Source organism: Bos mutus, chromosome 27 (assembly GCF_027580195.1).
Source record: "Bos mutus isolate GX-2022 chromosome 27, NWIPB_WYAK_1.1, whole genome shotgun sequence".
NCBI lineage: Eukaryota > Metazoa > Chordata > Mammalia > Artiodactyla > Bovidae > Bos > Bos mutus.
Window position 1 is genome coordinate 11,979,910 of NC_091643.1, and position 19,336 is coordinate 11,999,245.

Below are 19,336 nucleotides of genomic sequence, written 5' to 3' on the forward strand. Positions count from 1 at the left end.
AGAGTTCACCGTCTACACAGTCTTCGATATTGATCAGGAGAATGAACGGGACGAGCACACCGTGGCATGGAGCATGGGGCTGAGCTTGACCTCCAGGGACTGGGACAAGAAAGCTGGCTCTTGAGGCTTTATCTAGATCGTGCAGAAGAGTTCTGTTTGCACGTCCTGGCCAGGAAGATCGGGGAGTTTCAGATCCAAGTGGAATCAGCCCGAGCTGGCCCCAGCAGAGCCAAGTGTCCCTTTGTTGCTTTCTCTTGGGGCAATGCCCGTGTTCTCCCTGCTACCTTTTTGTTTCTGAGACCTGTCAGAGGCTAAGAATTTGAGTTTACCGGAGTTTACTGTTTGACCAACGGCTGGTACAGATCATGAGCTGCAAAATATTTAATCAGTGAGGTCATTGCAGGAAAATGAGATTTGATCCATAGGAGCGTCTTCTGTTTCCCTAAGGGTCAAGTCTGAATGGCTTTTCTTCTGCCTCCTCTTGGCAAAACCACAAACCATTAAAAATGGAAAGAATAACTTTTATTTTCCAAGACCCACAAAAGCTTATTTTTAATCAGTGTGTGGTCTGCTCACCTTTGCGGTGTGCCTCTTGACCTGATTCACAAAAATAAATGAGTGCGGGCCCAGTGGTTTGTTTCCAAACCCTTTTAAACCAGCACCTCCTTTTTGATGACTCAGTATTTACCTAGGATTTAAGACAGAGCCCTTGGGTCAAGGGGCACCCGGCCTGCAGCCGTGGCCTCTGAGCCTCGTCCGAGGCCTCCCCCCACAAAAAGCTACTGTTAGTCCCTGGTGCCCAGGACACATTTCATCGGTGAAGTTTCTAGCAGAAACCTGTTGGGGACTTCAGAAAGAGTGGGTTAAAATGAGGTGGTGAAGGAGAAGCGGAGTTTGGAAGGGAAGACAACGGAGAGACAGTGCATCATCGTCAGATTATTCAGCAAGCCTTTCTTGGTAGCTCTTGTGGGCCAGGGCCCTCCTGGGTAATGGGGTTTGAAGGTAAATGTGACATGTTCCCACTCTGGCAACCTTATCGAGAAAGGGGCCTTTCCTCCAGGGTGACAAGTGCGAGGGGAGGGCCCCTGACCCAGACTAGGGTCAGAAAGGCCTTTGAGGCAGTTTCCAGCCAGGCTGAGAACCAGAGGGTGGGTGGAGAGCCAGGCAGAGACGCCAGCGCGGCGGGGCCAGGTGCCTTTCAGAGCCTCCCAAATCCGGGACCTGCAGGGGGGCTGCCAGCAAGCCTCTGATGGCGAAACGGGGGTAAGAAAGAAAGAAGGCTGCAGAAGGCAGTAGAAACCAGGCAGGTGGTGGGTGTGAGCTACTTCAGGTGTGTTGTTCTGGTGGAGGCCGGGCAGAGGGCGGAAGATGCCAGGAGCAGACGTGCAAGTGCCGAGAGGGGTGGGGAGATACGTTTCTCTGTGTTCGTGTGGACGGGGTGTGCTTGGGAGAAGACGGATACGCCCGAGGCTGGCCTTGTCCTGTGTCCGGCCTCAGGCCTTCCTGTTGGCGCGAGTTCAGCGTTGCTGGTAGAGAGGGATGGGTGTTTGGACCCCCGGGCTTGGGGTGGGGTGGGGGAGCAGTGCCGGGGAGTGGGTGTGTGTGCCTGTGTGTCAGGGGAGGGCAGCGGAGAGGAGGTTGGGGGCTCGAGAGGGGGAGCCCTGCAGTGGGACGAGGAGAAAGGAGCTTTGTGTGGAGCGGCTTTTGCTGCCAGGGCAAGTGTGGGTTTTGTGGCAGCTGCCGGCCTCCGTTCCTAATATAGTCAAAAGCTCCGAATCCTCTGGCCCAACACCTGTTAGCCCGAGGCTCCCCTGAGCTGACCTCTCCTCGGGCCGTCTCTCCCACATATACGCCCTGTGCATCGGACTCCTTGCGGGGCTCCAAGCACCCCAGTACTGATCACTTGAATCTAGAACCCCACCCATGACACGCTGCCCACCACATGGGGGGCTGCTGCATTTTGGTGGAGGCTTGTTCCTGGGGAGAGGGGTGAGGCTGCCCCACCCAAAAGTGAACAGTGTGTTCCCCTGGGAAGCGGCCGCTCTTGGTAAAGAGCTGTGTGTATGGGGAGGGGGTGCTCTTAGACACCCAGGGGTCCTGGGGAGGGCCAGAGCTGCCCCCGCCACCAAAAGATGTATGGAAACCCACTCTGAACCGCTTAATGCTGCTGCAGCTGCTTCCTAACTTCGCCTGTCTTCCTTTGCCCTCTGGAGGAGTAGGGTGGATGGGAAGCATTGGGAGTGCCCAGGGAGCCAGCCGTCCCCCCGACTGACCCGCCACCCCAGCTCCGTACCCCGCCCCCCGGGGATGCTGCAGCTCTGTGCGGCCGGCATAATGCCTTTGTCTTTCCCCATTCCTCCTGCTCCCTTGCTCCCTTTGCCCTCTTCCTGGTCCCTGCGGCGGCTGCAGCCCAGCCCTGGGGAGCCCCTGTGGAAGTGGAGTCCCTCCTGGTCCACCCCGGTGACCTGCTGCAGCTCCGCTGTCGGCTGCGGGACGATGTTCAGAGCATCAACTGGCTGCGGGACGGGGTGCAGCTGGCGGACAGCAACCGCACGCGCATCACCGGGGAGGAGGTGGAGGTTCGGGGCTCCGTGCCCGCCGACTCAGGCCTCTACGCCTGCGTGACCAGCAGCCCCTCCGGCAGTGATACCACCTACTTCTCCGTCAACGTCTCAGGTGGGTAGCCAAGTCCACCCTCCGCCTCTCTCCCAACCCCCGCCTCCCTCTCTGCTGGTCTCAGGGGGAGGCCGGTTTCTTCCTCTGCCGTCATCCGCGCCCTCCCCTCTGCTGCAGAAGCTGCCACCCACTAACATCGCTCCGGCCCGCTGCGCGGCTTAGCTCTCAGGGGGTGACTCGGGGTGCTGGCCTCGGGTTGGAGAGCGAAGGACTGCCTGAACCCACCTCGGTGGTGCTCGCTAACACCCCTTGGGGGGAGCAGTGAGACACGGTGGTTTCTCCAGCACAGCCTGCCCAGGTCATCGGGGTGCCCCAGGGCTCAGGCAGCTTCCAAACTCTTGTTCCCTGGCCGTTTGGACTTGGTGCTGGGCTTAGTCATCAGCGCCCCCAGATTCGTGGTGAGGTCCCTGTGGGATAGTGGATGACCCAGTTGCACCACTGTAGTCACGGCTTGATGGGAGACACGTGTTCTCTAACTTCCAGACCTGTGTTATGGCAGCCAGGGAACCCTAGAGCTCTGTGACTCAGGGGACTTGCCACTTGTAGGATGTGACTTTTACAAAACCTTAGGATTGAACCGCATAGAGCTGGAATTCTCTTTACACCACTTATGCATCTCAGGCTGTGAGCCTGGCCTCTCCCCCGCCCGCCAAACATCCTCTAGAATGCCCCCTCCCCAGCAGAGGGACATGCCTCCTTCACTTCCCTCCAGATGCCCCCAAAACACTAGAAAGGACTGGGGAAAGATCTGGCACGAACCCTGATGGGTGACCACACACTCAAAGGAGTGGATACTTGTTGGGGGCAGGTGTTGGCAGCTGCCCACTGTGTCGTGGGTTCCTGTCCACTGTGGTTGAGAAGCGCAGTTCCCCGACCTCAGCGGACACGTGCTAGAAACGTTGCAACTCCAGAGAGTTCACCCCAGGGCTTCGGAAATGGCTTCTGGCCATAGTGCCTCGATCTGTCTGGGTTTCCAAAGGAGGGTTTGGGTGCCCTGGCTGCTGGTTCTGAGATGCGGCGTGAGCCTCTGAGTGCAGGGTGGACTTAGGTTAAAGAGAACCCCACCTATCCGTGATGGGGCAAAGGCTTCGGGGCAGGGAAGGGCAGTGTGTTGGGGTCGGTGGAGGAGGGGGACAGGCACAGGGCGTGCAGTTCTTACATAAACCGTGTCTGTCCCGCAGAGGGACGGACACTGAAGGAGGCGTGGTCTCAGGAGGCTCGGTGGGGAGTGGTCGCTGCGGTCGCCTGTTACTGGACTGGCCCTCATGTTCCCGGGGTGGCTGTGGACTGGATGCGAGCTGCAGCCTCTTTTCCTGGGGGAGGGACCTCAGCGCCCCCTCCTTCTTGCCCTAGATGCGCTCCCCTCGTCGGAGGACGACGATGACGACGATGACTCCTCTTCGGAGGAGAAGGAAACAGATAACACCAAACCAAACCGTATGCGTGAGACACTGTTTCCTTCCTTTCTGGCCTCCGGGCCCGGGGATTGGGTTGGAACAGAAAAGGGAAAGCTTAGGCAAACGACTGGAGAAGGGAGGGGTAGCAGGGCACATGGGAGTCACGACAGGCCACATGGGGGACCCTGGGGGACCACCCCTCTGGGGTCTGGACCGGTGCGGGCATTGTTCACAGGTGGCGAGCAGGTGGGTGGGGCCTCCCCCGAGCCTGACCAGGCCCTGTCTCTCTGCTCTCCCTGGGCAGCCGTGGCTCCGTACTGGACGTCACCAGAAAAGATGGAAAAGAAACTGCACGCAGTGCCAGCTGCCAAGACAGTGAAGTTCAAATGCCCTTCCAGTGGGACCCCGAACCCCACGCTGCGCTGGCTGAAAAACGGCAAAGAATTCAAGCCTGACCACAGGATCGGAGGCTACAAGGTATCTGGGTTTTTATGAAAGCTGGAGTAAGGCGGGCAGGAGACGCTGCTTAGAAAATCCTTACTTATATGCCTTTAATTGTTTTAAATAACACTCTAGAAAATTTTCAAATACTAAAAAAGAAAATAAACTTAAATCTTTTTAGTCTTTTTTTCTACGTATTTGATTTTTGCATGGTCAATCACATTGACTATCTAATTTCTTGCCAGTTGTTAAGGTTATGAGTCTTTTGCCATGTATTTGAAAGATGATTTTTCATGGCTTTATAATATCCCAGTATTAATTGCCCCATAATTTAATGAACTATTTTGTGATACTATTTTCCAGTTTTGCACTGCTGTAAATAATGTTATGGTGAATATCTTTGTAAAGTCTATGTCAGTATTTTAAAATACTCCTCTTTAGGGACAGATTGCTGGAAGTTACTAGAGCAAAGTATAAGCATTTTTAAGCTCTTGATGCATGTTACCCAATTCCTTTTTTTTTTTCCCTAATAAAGTTAGGTAATTTTATTCATTTGTTCACTTATTCATTTTTTACACCAACATTTTGTGGATACATGTCTTTCCAGAAAATGTATTAGGCAGTAGAGTTCAAAGTCCAATGGGAAGACATAAAATTTTACTGTGACATTTGCGCTAATGGAAGATGATGTAATGAGTAGGGGTGTGATTTTTTTTTTCATTTTATTTTATTGTGGTAACAGTTACTTTCTTAAAAGGGAAAATGAATTCGCCCTCCCATAGCAGAGTATGAGAATGATAAACTGGCTATACTTTTGCCAACAAATTTGACAGGTGAGAGTATCAGATTGTTCTCTGTGGGCTATTTTGCTTAGGAACAAACTTAGAATTTTCATGTGTTACTAAGTGGTTTCCATTTCTTGCTGTGGAAATTGTTCAAGTCCTTTGCCTGTTTATAATTCTAGGAAGAGTGTATTCATCTAATCCTCCTTTAAACCCTGTGATCATTCTCACCATTCCTGTTTCTCTCCCATCTCACCTAGCTGCTCTTTTCTCATTAATCTTGCATAAGAAAAGTAGAGGAGGGGCTTCCCTGGCTGCCCAGTGCCTAAGACTCCTTGCTTCCAAAGCTGGGGGCCTGGCTCTGTCCCTGATCAGGGAACGCGATCCCACATGCCGCAACCAAGACCCAGAGTAGCCAAATGACATAGATGTTAAAAAAGGGAAGCAGAGGAAATCAGAAAAACAAACTGTTTATAAAGTAACTCAGCCAGCAGTTGCTGTGTGCAGCACCCTGTGCTCTGGGTCTTATGAGGCAGCGTCCTGCCCAACAGGGTCCATCTAAGGGGAGCGCGGCACCTGTGAGGACTGTGAAACGAGACATCAAGGGTGGACACGGCTGGACTCTTAGCAGGAGGATGCTCTGGCACAAGAGCAGTGTGGACAGGGGTGCAGGGCTAGGAAAGTTCCCAGTGTATCTGGGAGGGCTCCGAAGGCACATTTGTCCAGATTGCAGATGGCCTTGGCCGTGGCAGGCAGACTTCCTGAGTCCTCACACCCCTCTGCCTGATGCCTTCCTGCAGAATATGAGTGGGCTGGGATGATGGTCCCCAGCTCCCTGTGCAGCCGGGCTGCGTGCTCTGACTGGAGGGTGCGTGGCTTCTGCCCACCTTTCCCTCCAGACCCACATTGGGGCCCTTTGGCATGTTTCCCCTCAGGTCCGTTATGCCACCTGGAGCATCATTATGGACTCCGTGGTGCCTTCGGATAAGGGCAACTACACCTGCATCGTGGAGAACGAATACGGCAGCATCAACCATACCTACCAGCTTGATGTTGTGGGTAAGAGGGTGGCGACAGGAGGAGGAGTTTGGTGGAAGGAGCAGGGATGCGGAGAACACAGCCTGGGAGCCAGGTTCACTTAGGGGTGGAGTCAGGATTCTGTGGCGTTTATTAGCTCCGTCACCTTCCTTTTTCAAACCTCCCTTTTCTTATCCATCAGTAGAGTTGGGAGGATCAGTGGTACCACAGGTTCATTGTAAAGGGAAAGGTGCTGTTGAGTCTCTCCTGCAGGAAGTGACTGGCATAGTGGTGGTTAATCTAGCTTAATAGTAGCTACCACTCCACAGATGCGAGTGGTCTGCCGGGTACAGTAAATACACCACAGGCAATTCTTCTAGCACCCTGCAAGGCAGGCGCTGTTGTTCCCGTTGTACAGAGGAACACACTGAGGCTCAGAGAGGTCAGTCCACGCAGACTCCAGGCACTGCACGAGACACTAGGAAGAACGCCGTGCCTCTTGGTGCTGTGGTGCAGCCTCTGTCTTCCAGAGGCTCTGAATCTCATTCTCTGGCAACCTTAAGGTAAAGAGTTTCACAGCCAGTGTTCTGCCTTGGCTTTAAGAATATGGTATGCAAAGAAGCTTCTGGGGAATTCCCTGGAGGGTCAGTGGTTAGGACTCAGTACTTTCCCTGCCATGGCTCGGTTCAGTCCCTGGTTGGGGAACTAAGATCCTACGAGCCATGCAGTGCAGCGCCAAAAAAAAAATATACAAGCTTGTGATCCAGGAGGTCTGGGGTAGGACCTGAGGGTCAGTGTTTCTAACAGGCTGGTGAAGCTGGCGCTGCAGTACCCAGACCACACTTTGAACAGCAAGAGTCTGAGTGACTGTGGGTTTAGTTACGGGCAGGTAGGCTGGGCTGAGGTCCAGGAATGTGTCTCTGTGCTGGTCCTTGGGATGCTCTGTCAGCATTCCAGCCAGGAGTGGCCACAGCAGGGCCTGACGACCCTCTCCCATCCCGTGCCCTCCCAGAGCGGTCCCCTCACCGGCCCATCCTGCAGGCGGGCTTGCCAGCCAACAAGACGGTGGCCCTGGGCAGCAACGTGGAGTTCATGTGCAAGGTGTACAGTGACCCGCAGCCCCACATCCAGTGGCTGAAGCACATTGAGGTGAACGGGAGTAAGATTGGGCCGGACAACCTGCCTTATGTCCAGATCTTGAAGGTAATCCTGGCTCCGGTCTCCGTGGGCTAGGCTCGGGGAAGGAGGCCTGTATCTCCTGGGGTCCAGGTGGCTGGGGTCCGGCTCAGTCCCCGCGATCGGGCCCTGGTCCTTCTGCTGAGTCCAGCCTCCATCTTATGTGGGGCCCTGGCCACTTTCTGAAGGACCAGTGGCAGGTCGTAGGTGAAGGCTCGTGGGGCGCCGAGGGCTGGGGGTGAGCACTGCTGGCTTCTGAAGAGCTTGGACGGTGACCGTGCCCAGGCTTTCAGGTCAGCTTCTCCGGGAAGGCATTGGCACTCAGCTCTCCCACCGCCCACTACCACAGCCTTCCCAGCAAGCGTCTCCCGGTCTCTGCCCTGCTTCCGGAGTCACGTCCTTTCTGGCACGTGGGCACGGTTTAGCTTAGGTAGGGCTGGAAAAGCCAAGGCCACGGGTCAGTCCTCAGTGGTTTCAGGAGTAATGGCACTTTCTTCTTTTTTTCCTCCCACTCCCAGACTTCGAATGTCCCCGAATGCTCCATTAATCCAGGGAAGCTAATTGCCTAACTCTCCAGTGGATCTTGCAACAGGAAGTAGCCAGAAGCTGGGAACCTGCTTTCCCTCCTGGTCCCAGCCTTAGACCTCCTCCTCCCTGGCTTGGCTGTTCCAAAGATTTCCCAGCCAGCCGCCACGCTCCTCACCTTGGGCCCTGCAACTGCAGTGTAGGAAGTGGGCCCGGGGCCTTGGACCTTGGCTGCTGTCTCCATTGGCAATCTCTGCCCTCTTCCTGGAGGAGGGGGTTTAACACAAATGAAACATTTGCTTGGGGCAATGATTTTTTCATTCAGTTTGTTTTTCAGTCACATGGATTTTTAAAGTCCACTTTTTTGTCCTGCTAACAAGGGAAAGAGGACAAGTGTTACCTCAGCCTCTTGCCTTAGCTCCTGGGCCCACCTTAACACCACACGGGAGCAAATACGGCCACATCTCCGTGTTGGCCCAACTGACGGCGTGTCGTTGGTCTGTTCCAGCATTCGGGGATAAATAGCTCGGATGCGGAGGTCCTGACCCTGTTCAATGTGACAGAGGCCCAGAGCGGGGAGTATGTGTGTAAGGTTTCCAATTATATTGGTGAAGCTAACCAGTCTGCGTGGCTCACAGTCACCAGACCTGTGGCAAAAGGTAACGGGGAGCTGGAGGGGCCCCTGTGCTGGGGTTTGATGGAGGCCCTGAGCTGCCAGGGCAGCTGTGGGGAGGCCAGCGCCCCACTCTCCCTGTTAGCCTGCTGTTTCTAGTGCCCGGAGCCATGGAAAAATACCCGGCCTGGGGCTGGATTGGTTCGGCTCTGTGTTGGTGTCACCCCTCTGCGCCTTGTGTGTGTTCTTGGCTGCGTGTCGGGTGCGTCCTGGGTGATCCTGGAGACTGAGGGTCCGAGTGATGGCGAGGAGAGAGGACCAGCATCTGTAGTGATGTGAGTGTGCGTGTGGGGGATGTGGATGTGAGCAGGGTGTGTGTGGGGGGAAGGTGTGGGGGTGTGTGTGTGGGATGTGGGTGTAAGTGTGAAGGTGAGTGTGGGGAGGGCTGAGTGTGTGTGTGTGGGATGTGGGGGGGTATGTGTGTGAGAGGGTATTTGTGTGGGTGTGAGTATGGGAGGGTGAGAGTATATGTGGGGTGAGTGTGTGTGTGTGGGGTGTTATGTGTGGGGTGGGGGGGTATTTGTGTGGGTGTGAGTGTGGGGGAGTGGGTGTGGGTGTGTGTGGGGGCTGTGTGAGTATGTGTGGTATGTGAGGGGGTATGTGTGTGAGTGAGTGTGTGTGAGGGGTGAGTGTATGTGTGTGTGGCTGTGGGGTGTGTGTGTGAGGGTGTAGGGGGGGCTGTGAGTGTGTGGGATGGGGGTATGTGTGTGGGTATTTGTGTGGGTGTGTGCGGAGGGGTGAGTGTGGGTGTGAGTGTGTGTGTGAGGCTTGCAGCCCCCTCCATCCCTCCTGTGTGCCCCCTCCGGAAACCAAACAGCCCTCGCGCCGGCCCATTTCTCCATGCGCTCGCACCGCATGCTGGGCTGGGCCGGGGCTGCCGCGCCTGGTGACGGGTGTAACCAGCCATCCGCGTCGTGCCGTCAGGTCTGCCGAGTTCCTCCTCAGGCTCTCACCCTCTTCCTCTAACAGGTCTCTCGCTGCCTGGTGATTTTTGTCTGTCCATTGTTGCAAAGGAGATGCTGGGGAACCTTTCTTCCTCTGGTTATTTTTTTCTTCCCCCTTTCCTCCTCCCTCCCTCTCTGAGAGGTCTCCGGTCCCGGGCTTGTCCATGTGGCTTCCGTTGTCTCTTCTAGACGGCCGGAGTTAACACCACCGACAAAGAGATGGAGGTGCTGCACTTAAGGAATGTCTCCTTTGAGGACGCGGGGGAGTATACATGCTTGGCGGGTAACTCTATCGGACTCTCCCATCACTCTGCATGGCTGACCGTTCTGGAAGGTATACACTGTCCTCCTCCTCTCGATGTCCTGCCCTCGCCAGGGGCACGGGGGGAGCATGCATCGCAGGGTTGGGGGAGACACAGAGCCGGGCTCCATACGCAGCAGGCTGCTCCGGCAAGTCATCCAGCCTGTCATTTGGCCTCGTGGGTCGAACCTTCTTGGCTCACCCCCAGAGCCTTCCTCCTGGTGCAGGATCTCAGATTGCTCTCACTTGTGGGCCTGCCTCCGTCTCTCCCCCGGGCCAGAGTGATGCATGCGTGGGGTCTGGATCTAACCTGCAGCCGGGCTCTCCTCCAGGGCAGGCTCCTTCCCTCCTCGGGTCCAGTAGTCTTCCTTTATCGCCAGCCCCCCGAAGTCTCCGAGAGGCTCCCCCTGTAACTGAATATAGGTGCTCTGAAGTGAGGGGCTTGCCGCTCGGAAGCATCAGTGCCCTCCACCCTCCCCCTTGCTGATCTCGGTGGGCAAGGTTCCTCCAGACCCAGACAGTGGACTTGAGTTGCTTTGAGCGAGTCCTTTCCCAGGCAGCACAGGGGGCTCAATGGTGCCCATTTATCCTTTGGCTCCCAACACAGCTCCTCTCCAGAGGGGGCCGTGGAGGTCGGGCCAGGAAGGCAGGAGCCTGCAGCCTGGGCAGGGTGGTAGGCTGGTGGCGTTGAGGCTGGAGCCGGGCGTGGTGCTACTCATCCTGCGGACTCTGGTCTCTTTCTTTGTCCCTCCCTCTCCTCCTCTGATAACGTGCACCCCCACTGGAGGCACAGAAGCGTTTTCTGTTTTTTTTTCCTCATCACTGTCTTTGTCCTGTGTTGTGCCTCCCGGTGGATGGTCTCTGTTTCTCCACGCTGGGGAAAGAGAAAAACAGAAACACTTCTCCCTGTTATCAGTTCTGCCGTCCCTCGTCGCACCTCGGAGAGTTTTCTTTGGGCTAGTTTGGGGTCATGCCTGGGGCCTCCTGGGGGAGGTCCTCGGGGTTGCTGGCCCCTGCGGCTGGCGGGGGTCTTTAATAGGGGAGGGGTGGGGGAAGGGATGTCCTGCTGGATGGGACCCTCCCCACCTCCGTGCGAGAGGGAGAGGCTTGAGTTGTCTGGGCTTCAGTGAGGGTGGGAGGCGGGAGAGTCTGAATGGAGAAACGAATAAAACCCTCTCCCTGACTTTGCTCAGTGTGAGGAGTTAGACCTGTGAGTGGAAGTCTTAAGAGATGTTTCCATATTTATCTTTAATAATCCAGACGACATTTGCAAGCGAAGTTCTGTCTCCAGTTTGGCTAGGTGTAGACATTTTCACATCTGACCTGATAGAGATGACATAGGCAAAGCTGAGCAATGAAGTCAGGACATACGCTGGTTTTCTTGTTTCCTCCCTGCATCATTGTCTTTGTGTTATGAGTGCCACCGGATGCCAGGCGCTGTGGCCTGCAGACATGGATGAGGTGCCACCTGGGCCCTCAGGGTACCCCTGGGCCATCAGTAATGAAAGGCCGATGGATGGTTTGCCGTCCCGTGATAGTGTTGACGCAGTGCTCGGGCACTGTGGAGAAGGGCCGTGTGTCCATGGGAACACTGAAAGAGGCATCTAGCCCAAGTGAGTGCTCAGCTGTCTCTTGCAGGGCACCAAGTACCCATCCAGTCCAGCAGTCCCTGAGCCAGGAGGGCTCCTGAGTTCGTGGGCATGGGCATCGGCTAGCAAGATACAGTCCATCCCTCTGGGGATTCAAGTCAGGATCAGGGAACCTCACAGATCCCAGGATGTCTGCTGTGTGCTCAGTGTCAGGACCCCAATCCCAGCTAGGACCTAGCTCGGTTTGTCTCTGCCCCAAAGATTCCCAGAGTTTAGGAGATGGATGTTGAGTTTCTTAGGGAGCCGGGACCCTAGTGGACCAGCCCTGCCCTGAGCCCACTAATGTTCTGTTCACGCTGACCCAGCCCTGGAAGAGAGACCGGCGGTGATGACCTCGCCGCTGTACCTGGAGATCATCATCTATTGCACGGGGGCCTTCCTCATCTCCTGCATGGTGGGGTCTGTCATCATCTACAAGATGAAGAGCGGCACAAAGAAGAGTGACTTCCACAGCCAGATGGCCGTGCACAAGCTGGCCAAGAGCATCCCTCTGCGCAGACAGGTAACAGAAAGTAGACGGGGGGTTCGCACGCTCTGCCTTGCCCTGTGCATCCTCCCTGCGCCCCAGGGGGGTCTGCAGTACCCGCTGCAGGGTCCCTGCTTCAGACTTTGGTGTCCGGCTTCCGGGTGGCAGCAGGGGAGTGTCCTAAGTGCTTGGGATCAGGCTCCAATTTCTTCTGGCCAATGAATCCTGTGAGCCCATCTTATCTCAACCACGGTGCCCTGCTCAGCCAGCCTGGGGACTGGGAGATGGTCCTCACTGGGCTGAATGCCTAGTTGATATTATGAATCTGAGCTTCCCCTGAGGGCCCATTAGGGGTGCAAACGTGCAGAGGAGAGGAGCTGAGCTGGATCCCAAGATGCCCTCTCGCTCCTGTGCATCCGCCTCCCCCCATCCCAGGAGATGAACAGAGGGTGAAGGTGCGTGAAAGGAGAAAAGGAGGCAGGCTTCGCTCCGAACCGTGCTAATTCTGGAAGGGGCTTCAGGAGTCAGGAACTCCTCATCCACAGCAGGGTTTTCACATAAGGGTGAGGACAGGAAGAGAGTTGCTCTTGCAGTGATAAGTTACAGAATGTCAGGCTGTCATGCTCATGTGAAAGGCGAGTAATCCAAAACCCAGAAAGGAGTTGGTGGCAAACATCAGTGTTAGAACCTCGGCCTTCCGACCTCCTGTGGCCTTTCTGCCTGTGCTGGGGAGGGAGCACCAGATGCCAGGTCCACACCTCTAACTTTAGCAATACGTACTGAGCGGGGAGGGGAGGGACCTGCCGCTGCTCCCCTGTCCCTGCTGGAAGGGTGACCCCACGCCTCCCTGCAGGTGTCGGCTGACTCCAGCGCGTCCATGAACTCCGGGGTCCTGCTAGTTCGGCCCTCGCGTCTCTCCTCCAGCGGCACCCCTATGCTGGCCGGGGTCTCTGAATATGAGCTTCCCGAAGACCCTCGCTGGGAGCTGCCTCGGGACAGGTAACCCCCACCCCCCACCCAGGCTCATTATTCTAACGGGGGCAGTGGTGTGGGCTCAGACCTTCAGGGGAGCATCCAGAAGTGACTGCCACCATCTGCTCTTAAGTCAAGGGAACTGGAGGCGGAGGGGGAGTGGGGGTTCCTGTCAGGTTTGAACGTTGCCACCCCAGCTTATCCCACCCTTTGTTTCCCCGAAGACTGGTTTTAGGCAAGGCCCTGGGAGAGGGCTGCTTTGGGCAGGTGGTGTTGGCGGAGGCCAGCGGGCTGGACAAGGACAAACCCCACCGTGTGACCAAAGTGGCCGTGAAGATGCTGAAGCGTATGTGGTGCCTGTGTCCCTGCAAAAACGACCCCTTCCCTTGCCAAGCAAACTCTGGGCCTCAGGCTATTACCTGCACCTGCTCCACAGCCTGCTGAGGTTGTCCTGGAGTTGGGAGGCTTTGCACACCCCGCCATCTCACCATGACCTCACTTTGTTCCTTGGCGTCCATCATCAGGTGGTGACCCCAGATCCTTTCTTTTGGCAACGCCGGCAGCTCTCATAAGAGGGAAGGGGAGATAAATTTCGATGTGAAAAGGAGAGGGGAGGGACTTCCTGGCAGTCAAGCAGTTAAGTCTCTGCACTTGCTCTGCAGAGGAAATCCCACGTGCCCTGTGGTGCCGCCAAAAAAAAAAGCCAAGGAGGGGGAGCGCGTAAAGAGAGAAGCAAGTCCCAGAGGAAAGGGACCCCTCGGTGTTCACCTCACCCCCCCTTCCTTAGTTTTTGTCCTGTCGGCCTTCCTTCCAACGCAAATGCTTCTCCATCCCCTCTGCTTTGTCCATGCAGCGGATGCAACAGAGAAAGACCTGTCGGACCTGATCTCCGAGATGGAGATGATGAAGATGATTGGAAAACACAAGAACATCATCAACCTGCTGGGGGCCTGTACACAGGATGGTGGGCGCCTTGCCTGCGGGCTTCCACCCATTGCGGGGAGGGGCTCAGGCAGGCACTCAGGCTGCTGCCATCTGTCTGTCAGGGAGAAGATGTCTAGCTGGGGCGTCAGGGATCGGGCATTTCTCAGCCACGAGGGAAGCGGGTTGGGGGGAGAGGCCGGTTTCCATAGTCAGAATGTGTTTCTCGGGGTCCGTCCCAATGCCCACGGGGGTTCATCTGAGAGTCCAGGCACCTGGATCCACACACACCATGTGGCCAGAAAAGGTGACTTGCTCCAGTTGAGGTCAGGGCTCTGGCCCCAGCTTTACTTGGGAATGTCCTGGACTAGGCTGAGAAGAATGACTGCCCTTGCTTTCTTTGGGGAGTGAGATGAATTTCTGGAGCTCCCCTCAAAGGGGAGGTGAGGCCTGGGGAACAGGCTCGCGATATGCCTTGGGGTTCCTCCGGGTGAGGCTCAGCACGTACACCTGCCCAGCGGCCCTGACGGCCTCTCCGCGCCCGTGTCCCCAGGTCCCTTGTATGTCATCGTGGAGTACGCCTCCAAGGGCAATCTCCGAGAGTACCTGCAGGCCCGGAGGCCGCCAGGGCTGGAGTACTGCTACAACCCCAGCCACCACCCCGAGGAGCAGCTCTCCTCCAAGGACCTGGTGTCCTGCGCCTACCAGGTGGCCCGAGGCATGGAGTATCTTGCCTCCAAGAAGGTGTGGCTCCTGACGGCTCCCCTGGGTAGCGTGGGATCCCGGGGGGTGGCGGGGACATCAGAGCCAGGAGAGCTACGTGGCCTTGAGGCCTTGGGATTGGGCTGGACCAGTGTGAAGTTAGAATGATGATGCCTCAGCTGTAACTGGTTACAGGGAGGAGATGAGGTCCTGTGTGACAGTTAGGTGCAGCTTTGGGTGCTGGGTAAATGCTGCTTTGTTTGAGCCCAGCCCTGTATGGATGTACTTGGCCAGGGAAACAGGGCATCCCCATGAGAGCTCATATGCACACTGGACAGAGAGGGGTTCAGCTCACTGCCTGCATGTTGAAAGCCAAGCACCGGGAGGAAAACATACCTGGAGGGTTTGCTGAAGTGATTGGGCGGCCCAGAGCTGGGGGTGTTTGGATGTCTGGCTTTGACCTACAGGAGAGGGACCCTGTAGCAGGAAACTGGATGGTTCCGGGGGCCGATGGGTGGGGAAGGCAAGGGCTGGTGAGGGAAGTGGGCCCACAGGCAGCTGCTGACCCTCCCTTGCGCCCCACCTCCACCCCCACCCCCCAAATCCCTCTTGTCCTCCGGGCCCCACAGTGCATCCACCGGGACCTGGCCGCCAGGAACGTCCTGGTGACGGAGGACAACGTGATGAAGATCGCGGACTTCGGTCTTGCTCGAGACATCCACCACATCGACTACTATAAAAAGACAACCAATGTAAGTGCAGGCGCTGCCCGTCCTCTGCCCCAGGACTCCGAGCCGCTGGGCTACCCCCACCCCGACAGGCTGGGTGGACGGGTGAGCTGGGTCCAGCCCTACGTCCGCCCCTGCCTGCCCCGGGCCACCCCAGTGTCCCCGTGCTGCTTGCAGGGCCGACTGCCCGTCAAATGGATGGCACCGGAGGCCTTGTTTGACCGGATCTACACCCACCAGAGCGACGTGTGAGTCTGAGATAAGCAGTTGCTGGGGAGAGCTTCCAGGGTGGTACAGCTCCCCATCCTGTCTCAGAAAATGAACTAAACGTTGCCCCTTCACTTTGTTCCCAGAGGTTGACCCTCCATGGTCCCCTGGGGTCGTGGACTTGGGGGGAGAGGTGGTGAGGTCAGTGGGGGGCCCTAGCTCTGCGCCCACAACGCTCATCCACAGGTGGTCTTTTGGGGTGCTCCTCTGGGAAATCTTCACTCTGGGCGGCTCCCCATACCCTGGGGTCCCCGTGGAGGAGCTTTTCAAGCTGCTGAAGGAGGGTCATCGTATGGACAAGCCCAGTAACTGCACCAACGAGCTGTAAGCCTGAGAAGAGATGCCTGGGGTCCTGGGCTGGGCTCTGGGGGCGAACTGGGCTCGGGGCATAGAGGGAGGAGTAGGAGGCGCGCAGCCAGCCGCCCGCGGCCCGTCCGCCCTGAGCCTGTCTGTCCTCTCCCCCACCACCCCGACCTCGCCATCCTGCCCCAGCTACATGATGATGAGAGATTGCTGGCACGCGGTCCCCTCTCAGAGACCCACCTTCAAGCAGCTGGTGGAAGACCTGGACCGCATCGTGGCCTTGACCTCCAACCAGGTGAGTCTGCCCTTCCCAGACCCTGTGTGCCCACCGGCCCGAATTCTCGCGGGATTCATTCCAAGTTCTCCCGGGATTTATCCCTAGTTCTCGCGGGGTTCATTCCGAGTTCTCGCGGAATGAATCCTGCCGCCGCGGGAAGGAGAGTGCGGGTCCTCCATCTTTTTGTCTCCGCCCTCAGGAGTACCTGGACCTGTCAATGCCCCTGGACCAATACTCCCCCAGCTTCCCCGACACCCGCAGCTCCACCTGCTCCTCCGGGGAGGATTCCGTCTTTTCTCACGAGCCCTTGCCCGAGGAACCCTGCCTGCCCCGACACCCGGCCCAGCTGGCCAACGGCGGACTCAAACGGCGCTGACTGGCCCCCACACCCCGCACCCCTTCCCGGACTCCATCCTCAACGCCTTGCCCCTCCTCCCGCTGGACTCGCTGCCTCCCCTGCGCTCTGCTGGCCGGCCTCCCTGAGGCCCGCACCCCGAGCTCCCCTCCTCTCCTCCTCCCAGCCTGACAGAGGAGCAGGGAAGCCGGTCCTTGCTGATGGCTACTACGTGGCCTGCCAAACGCTGGACCAAGACCCCCTCCCTGCCACCTGGAGGGTTGGGCAGTGAGGGCTGAGCCGCCCTCGAGCGAGAGCCGACTGAGCTTTCCTGCATTGGTTTTGCCTACTCTGCGCAGCCCATGGCCCGTGTTCTGTGGCAGATCCTCGGGCCAGAGCGGGAGTTGGGTGTAGGGGTGGTCAGCGCCCGGGCCTCCGCAGGCGACCTCTGTTCCAGACGGATAGTGCCAGTGGTTTATTGATTCCGAAACTAATTTGCTTTGCTGACCAAATACCTGGTACCCGAGGGTGGGGACGCAGAGGCCGGGAGCCGGCGGCGTGGCCCTGGGGCCCAGCCCCAAAGCAGGGGCTCTGTACATAGCTACGAAGAAAACACAAAGTGTATAAATCTGAGTATATATTTACATGTCTTTTTAAAAGGGTCGTTACCAGAGATTTACCCATTGGGTAAGATGCTCCTGGTGGTTGGGAGGCATCAGTTGCTATATATTAAAAACAAAGAAAAAAGAAAAAAAAAGAAAATGTTTTTAAAAAGGTCATATATTTTTTGCTACTTTTGCTGTTTTATTTTTTTAAATTATGTTCTAAACCTATTTTCAGTTTAGGTCCCTCAATAAAAATTGCTGCTGCTTCATTTTTATACGGGCTGTGTGACACGGGAGAGGAGGTCGGCTGTGAAGGAGCGAGGCTGACGGGCTCTGGGGCTGTCTGTCCCAAGGTCTCTTCCCCATGGGTCCTGCTCCGAGGCCACTGGACAGCCCTCCTTCCTCTGCCGGGCTTTGGGAAAGGCAGGGAAAGAAGGCAGGTAGCTGTGTGGTGGGCAGGTAGAGGGGGCACTGGGCCCAGGGCCAGGCCCCACCGCCCCTCCACCACACGTTTCCTTGTGGGGAACGTGGAGCCTGTGGGGTCTGAGAGTCAGACAGGGAGCTTAGGGCCCAGCTGGGAAGAGCCAGGAGTGGGGCTGAAGTGATGGAGAGGCAGGCCACGGATAATTTGACCCTGGGCGGCAGGCACTTAGACCTAGATAGTGGCTCCTCCTCTGTGTGGGTATGGTTCTGCCTGTGCTGCTTTCAGGGAGGACCCGTCACCTAAGACCAGCTTTACACCCAGGGCTCTGGCATGTCCATCATGCCTACCCACCCCCCAACACCATTCTGAATTCCAGTGATAAGACCGCATGTGCTGGGGCTAGCACTTGGCCTCCTCCAGTTCTTCCCGTAGGAACTCCACCCCAGCCCTCAGGAAAAGGAAGACATTCCGTGAAGGTGCATTTTGGCTGCTGGGGAATTTTCTTCCTCTGCCCCCACCAAGTAGGTGCCGGCTCCTTGGAACCTTAGGGCTCAGGCTGTAGTTCTTCCTCTGCCCCCAAAGCTTGCTCTTCGCTAGATCCCTTCTGAGTATAAAAGCAAGTCCAGTTTCGTTTGGGAAGAATCGGGTTGCTCCTGAAGTTTCCTTTCTGAGCTGTTTCTTGGCCCCTTTTAGTGTTGGCTCATTATAAAGTTCTGTCTTCTGCTGGGTAGCTCTGTGAATATGCAACTGTCAACATATTCTGATTTGTGTTCACGTTTGAGGAAGGCATACATTGGTGAAGAACAGAATCAGGAAATGAATTTTAGCTTTTAAAACCATTTGTGGGACACCTTGTAGTGGTGCCTTTCATTGTAAAATACTGATGATAGTTTGGGCCCAGGGTCATGTGAATGCGTGGTCGCTCTTTCACAAAGGGCTTTACGTGCCTTCAGTAGAGGTGGTGGGACACAACTCACTGTTGCTGTAACTACTCTAATCACCCATGAATTTCCCGAGAGACTGAGCTGTCAAATTAAAGATAGTGAAATTGACCTAAGAGAAAATGAAATGGCCATTTTACTTAGATGACCGGATTGGGTCTCTTGAGGAAAGAGATCCAGTTTATCTAATGAAGATGTCATGCTGTCAAGGCACTGAGTCTGTCTGGTTTCCTGAGGGTTAAAAGATGAGGGCCGGAGCATCGATCGATACCACCTTCCCGCCTTTTCTAATTGCCACAGGCCAGGGGTCACCGGTCCCCCGGCACCGCTAATGTACTGTATTGATCTCAGGTAAGTAAGATTGAACCACGGCTGAAGGAAATTTATCTCTGACAGTGAAGTCGCTGTGTTTCTCACACTGCCGCCACTGGGGGGAGCCAGCGGGCCAGAACCCTGGGCAAAAGGAAGGTGTCGATCAGCGTTAAAGTTCCGTTAGTCTGACCCTACCTACCGGTGTGCACTGGTGGTGACAAGGAGATCTTTAGGTTTTAACACTATAGAGCATTTATTCGATATCACCGTTGTGACCTGTAATGACTGAAACACAATTAGTCACGGCACAGGTGCAGGTCCGTACGTGCCAAGCCACCAACACCTTTCTGTTGCAGAATTCTCAGGGTGTGAGATGGGCCAAGTCTGACATCACCACCGGGGTTGGGCTTTAGAAAATGCCTAAAATTATACTCGGTGAGATTATTAGCAGCTGGTGCAGCCACAGTAGATGCATTTGTGGGGAAGAGCACAGAGCAGGGCAA

At 56.2% G+C, this 19,336-nt stretch overlaps 1 protein-coding gene across 8 annotated transcripts in view; it reads left to right on the forward strand.

Annotated features, from left to right (window-relative positions):
* FGFR1 (fibroblast growth factor receptor 1) overlaps positions 1–17,425 on the forward strand; it is a 50,173-nt gene extending 32,748 nt beyond the window's left edge. For 2 of the 8 annotated variants that reach the window (XM_070364318.1, XM_070364315.1), the window contains exons 3-18: positions 2,410–2,676; positions 4,030–4,119; positions 4,378–4,550; positions 6,232–6,355; positions 7,326–7,516; positions 9,821–9,965; positions 11,887–12,089; positions 12,901–13,046; positions 13,244–13,365; positions 13,873–13,983; positions 14,494–14,684; positions 15,272–15,394; positions 15,548–15,618; positions 15,824–15,961; positions 16,130–16,235; positions 16,417–17,425. In XM_070364318.1, the coding sequence (XP_070220419.1) occupies positions 2,410–2,676; positions 4,030–4,119; positions 4,378–4,550; positions 6,232–6,355; positions 7,326–7,516; positions 9,821–9,965; positions 11,887–12,089; positions 12,901–13,046; positions 13,244–13,365; positions 13,873–13,983; positions 14,494–14,684; positions 15,272–15,394; positions 15,548–15,618; positions 15,824–15,961; positions 16,130–16,235; positions 16,417–16,593 (2,378 nt within the window). In that variant the 3' untranslated portion in view covers positions 16,594–17,425. The remainder of the gene's footprint in view (positions 1–2,409; positions 2,677–4,029; positions 4,120–4,377; positions 4,551–6,231; positions 6,356–7,325; positions 7,517–9,820; positions 9,966–11,886; positions 12,090–12,900; positions 13,047–13,243; positions 13,366–13,872; positions 13,984–14,493; positions 14,685–15,271; positions 15,395–15,547; positions 15,619–15,823; positions 15,962–16,129; positions 16,236–16,416) is intronic. The other 6 variants (XM_070364319.1, XM_070364316.1, XM_070364317.1 and 3 more) reach the window with 6 other exon arrangements.
* Positions 17,426–19,336: the final 1,911 nt, after the last annotated feature.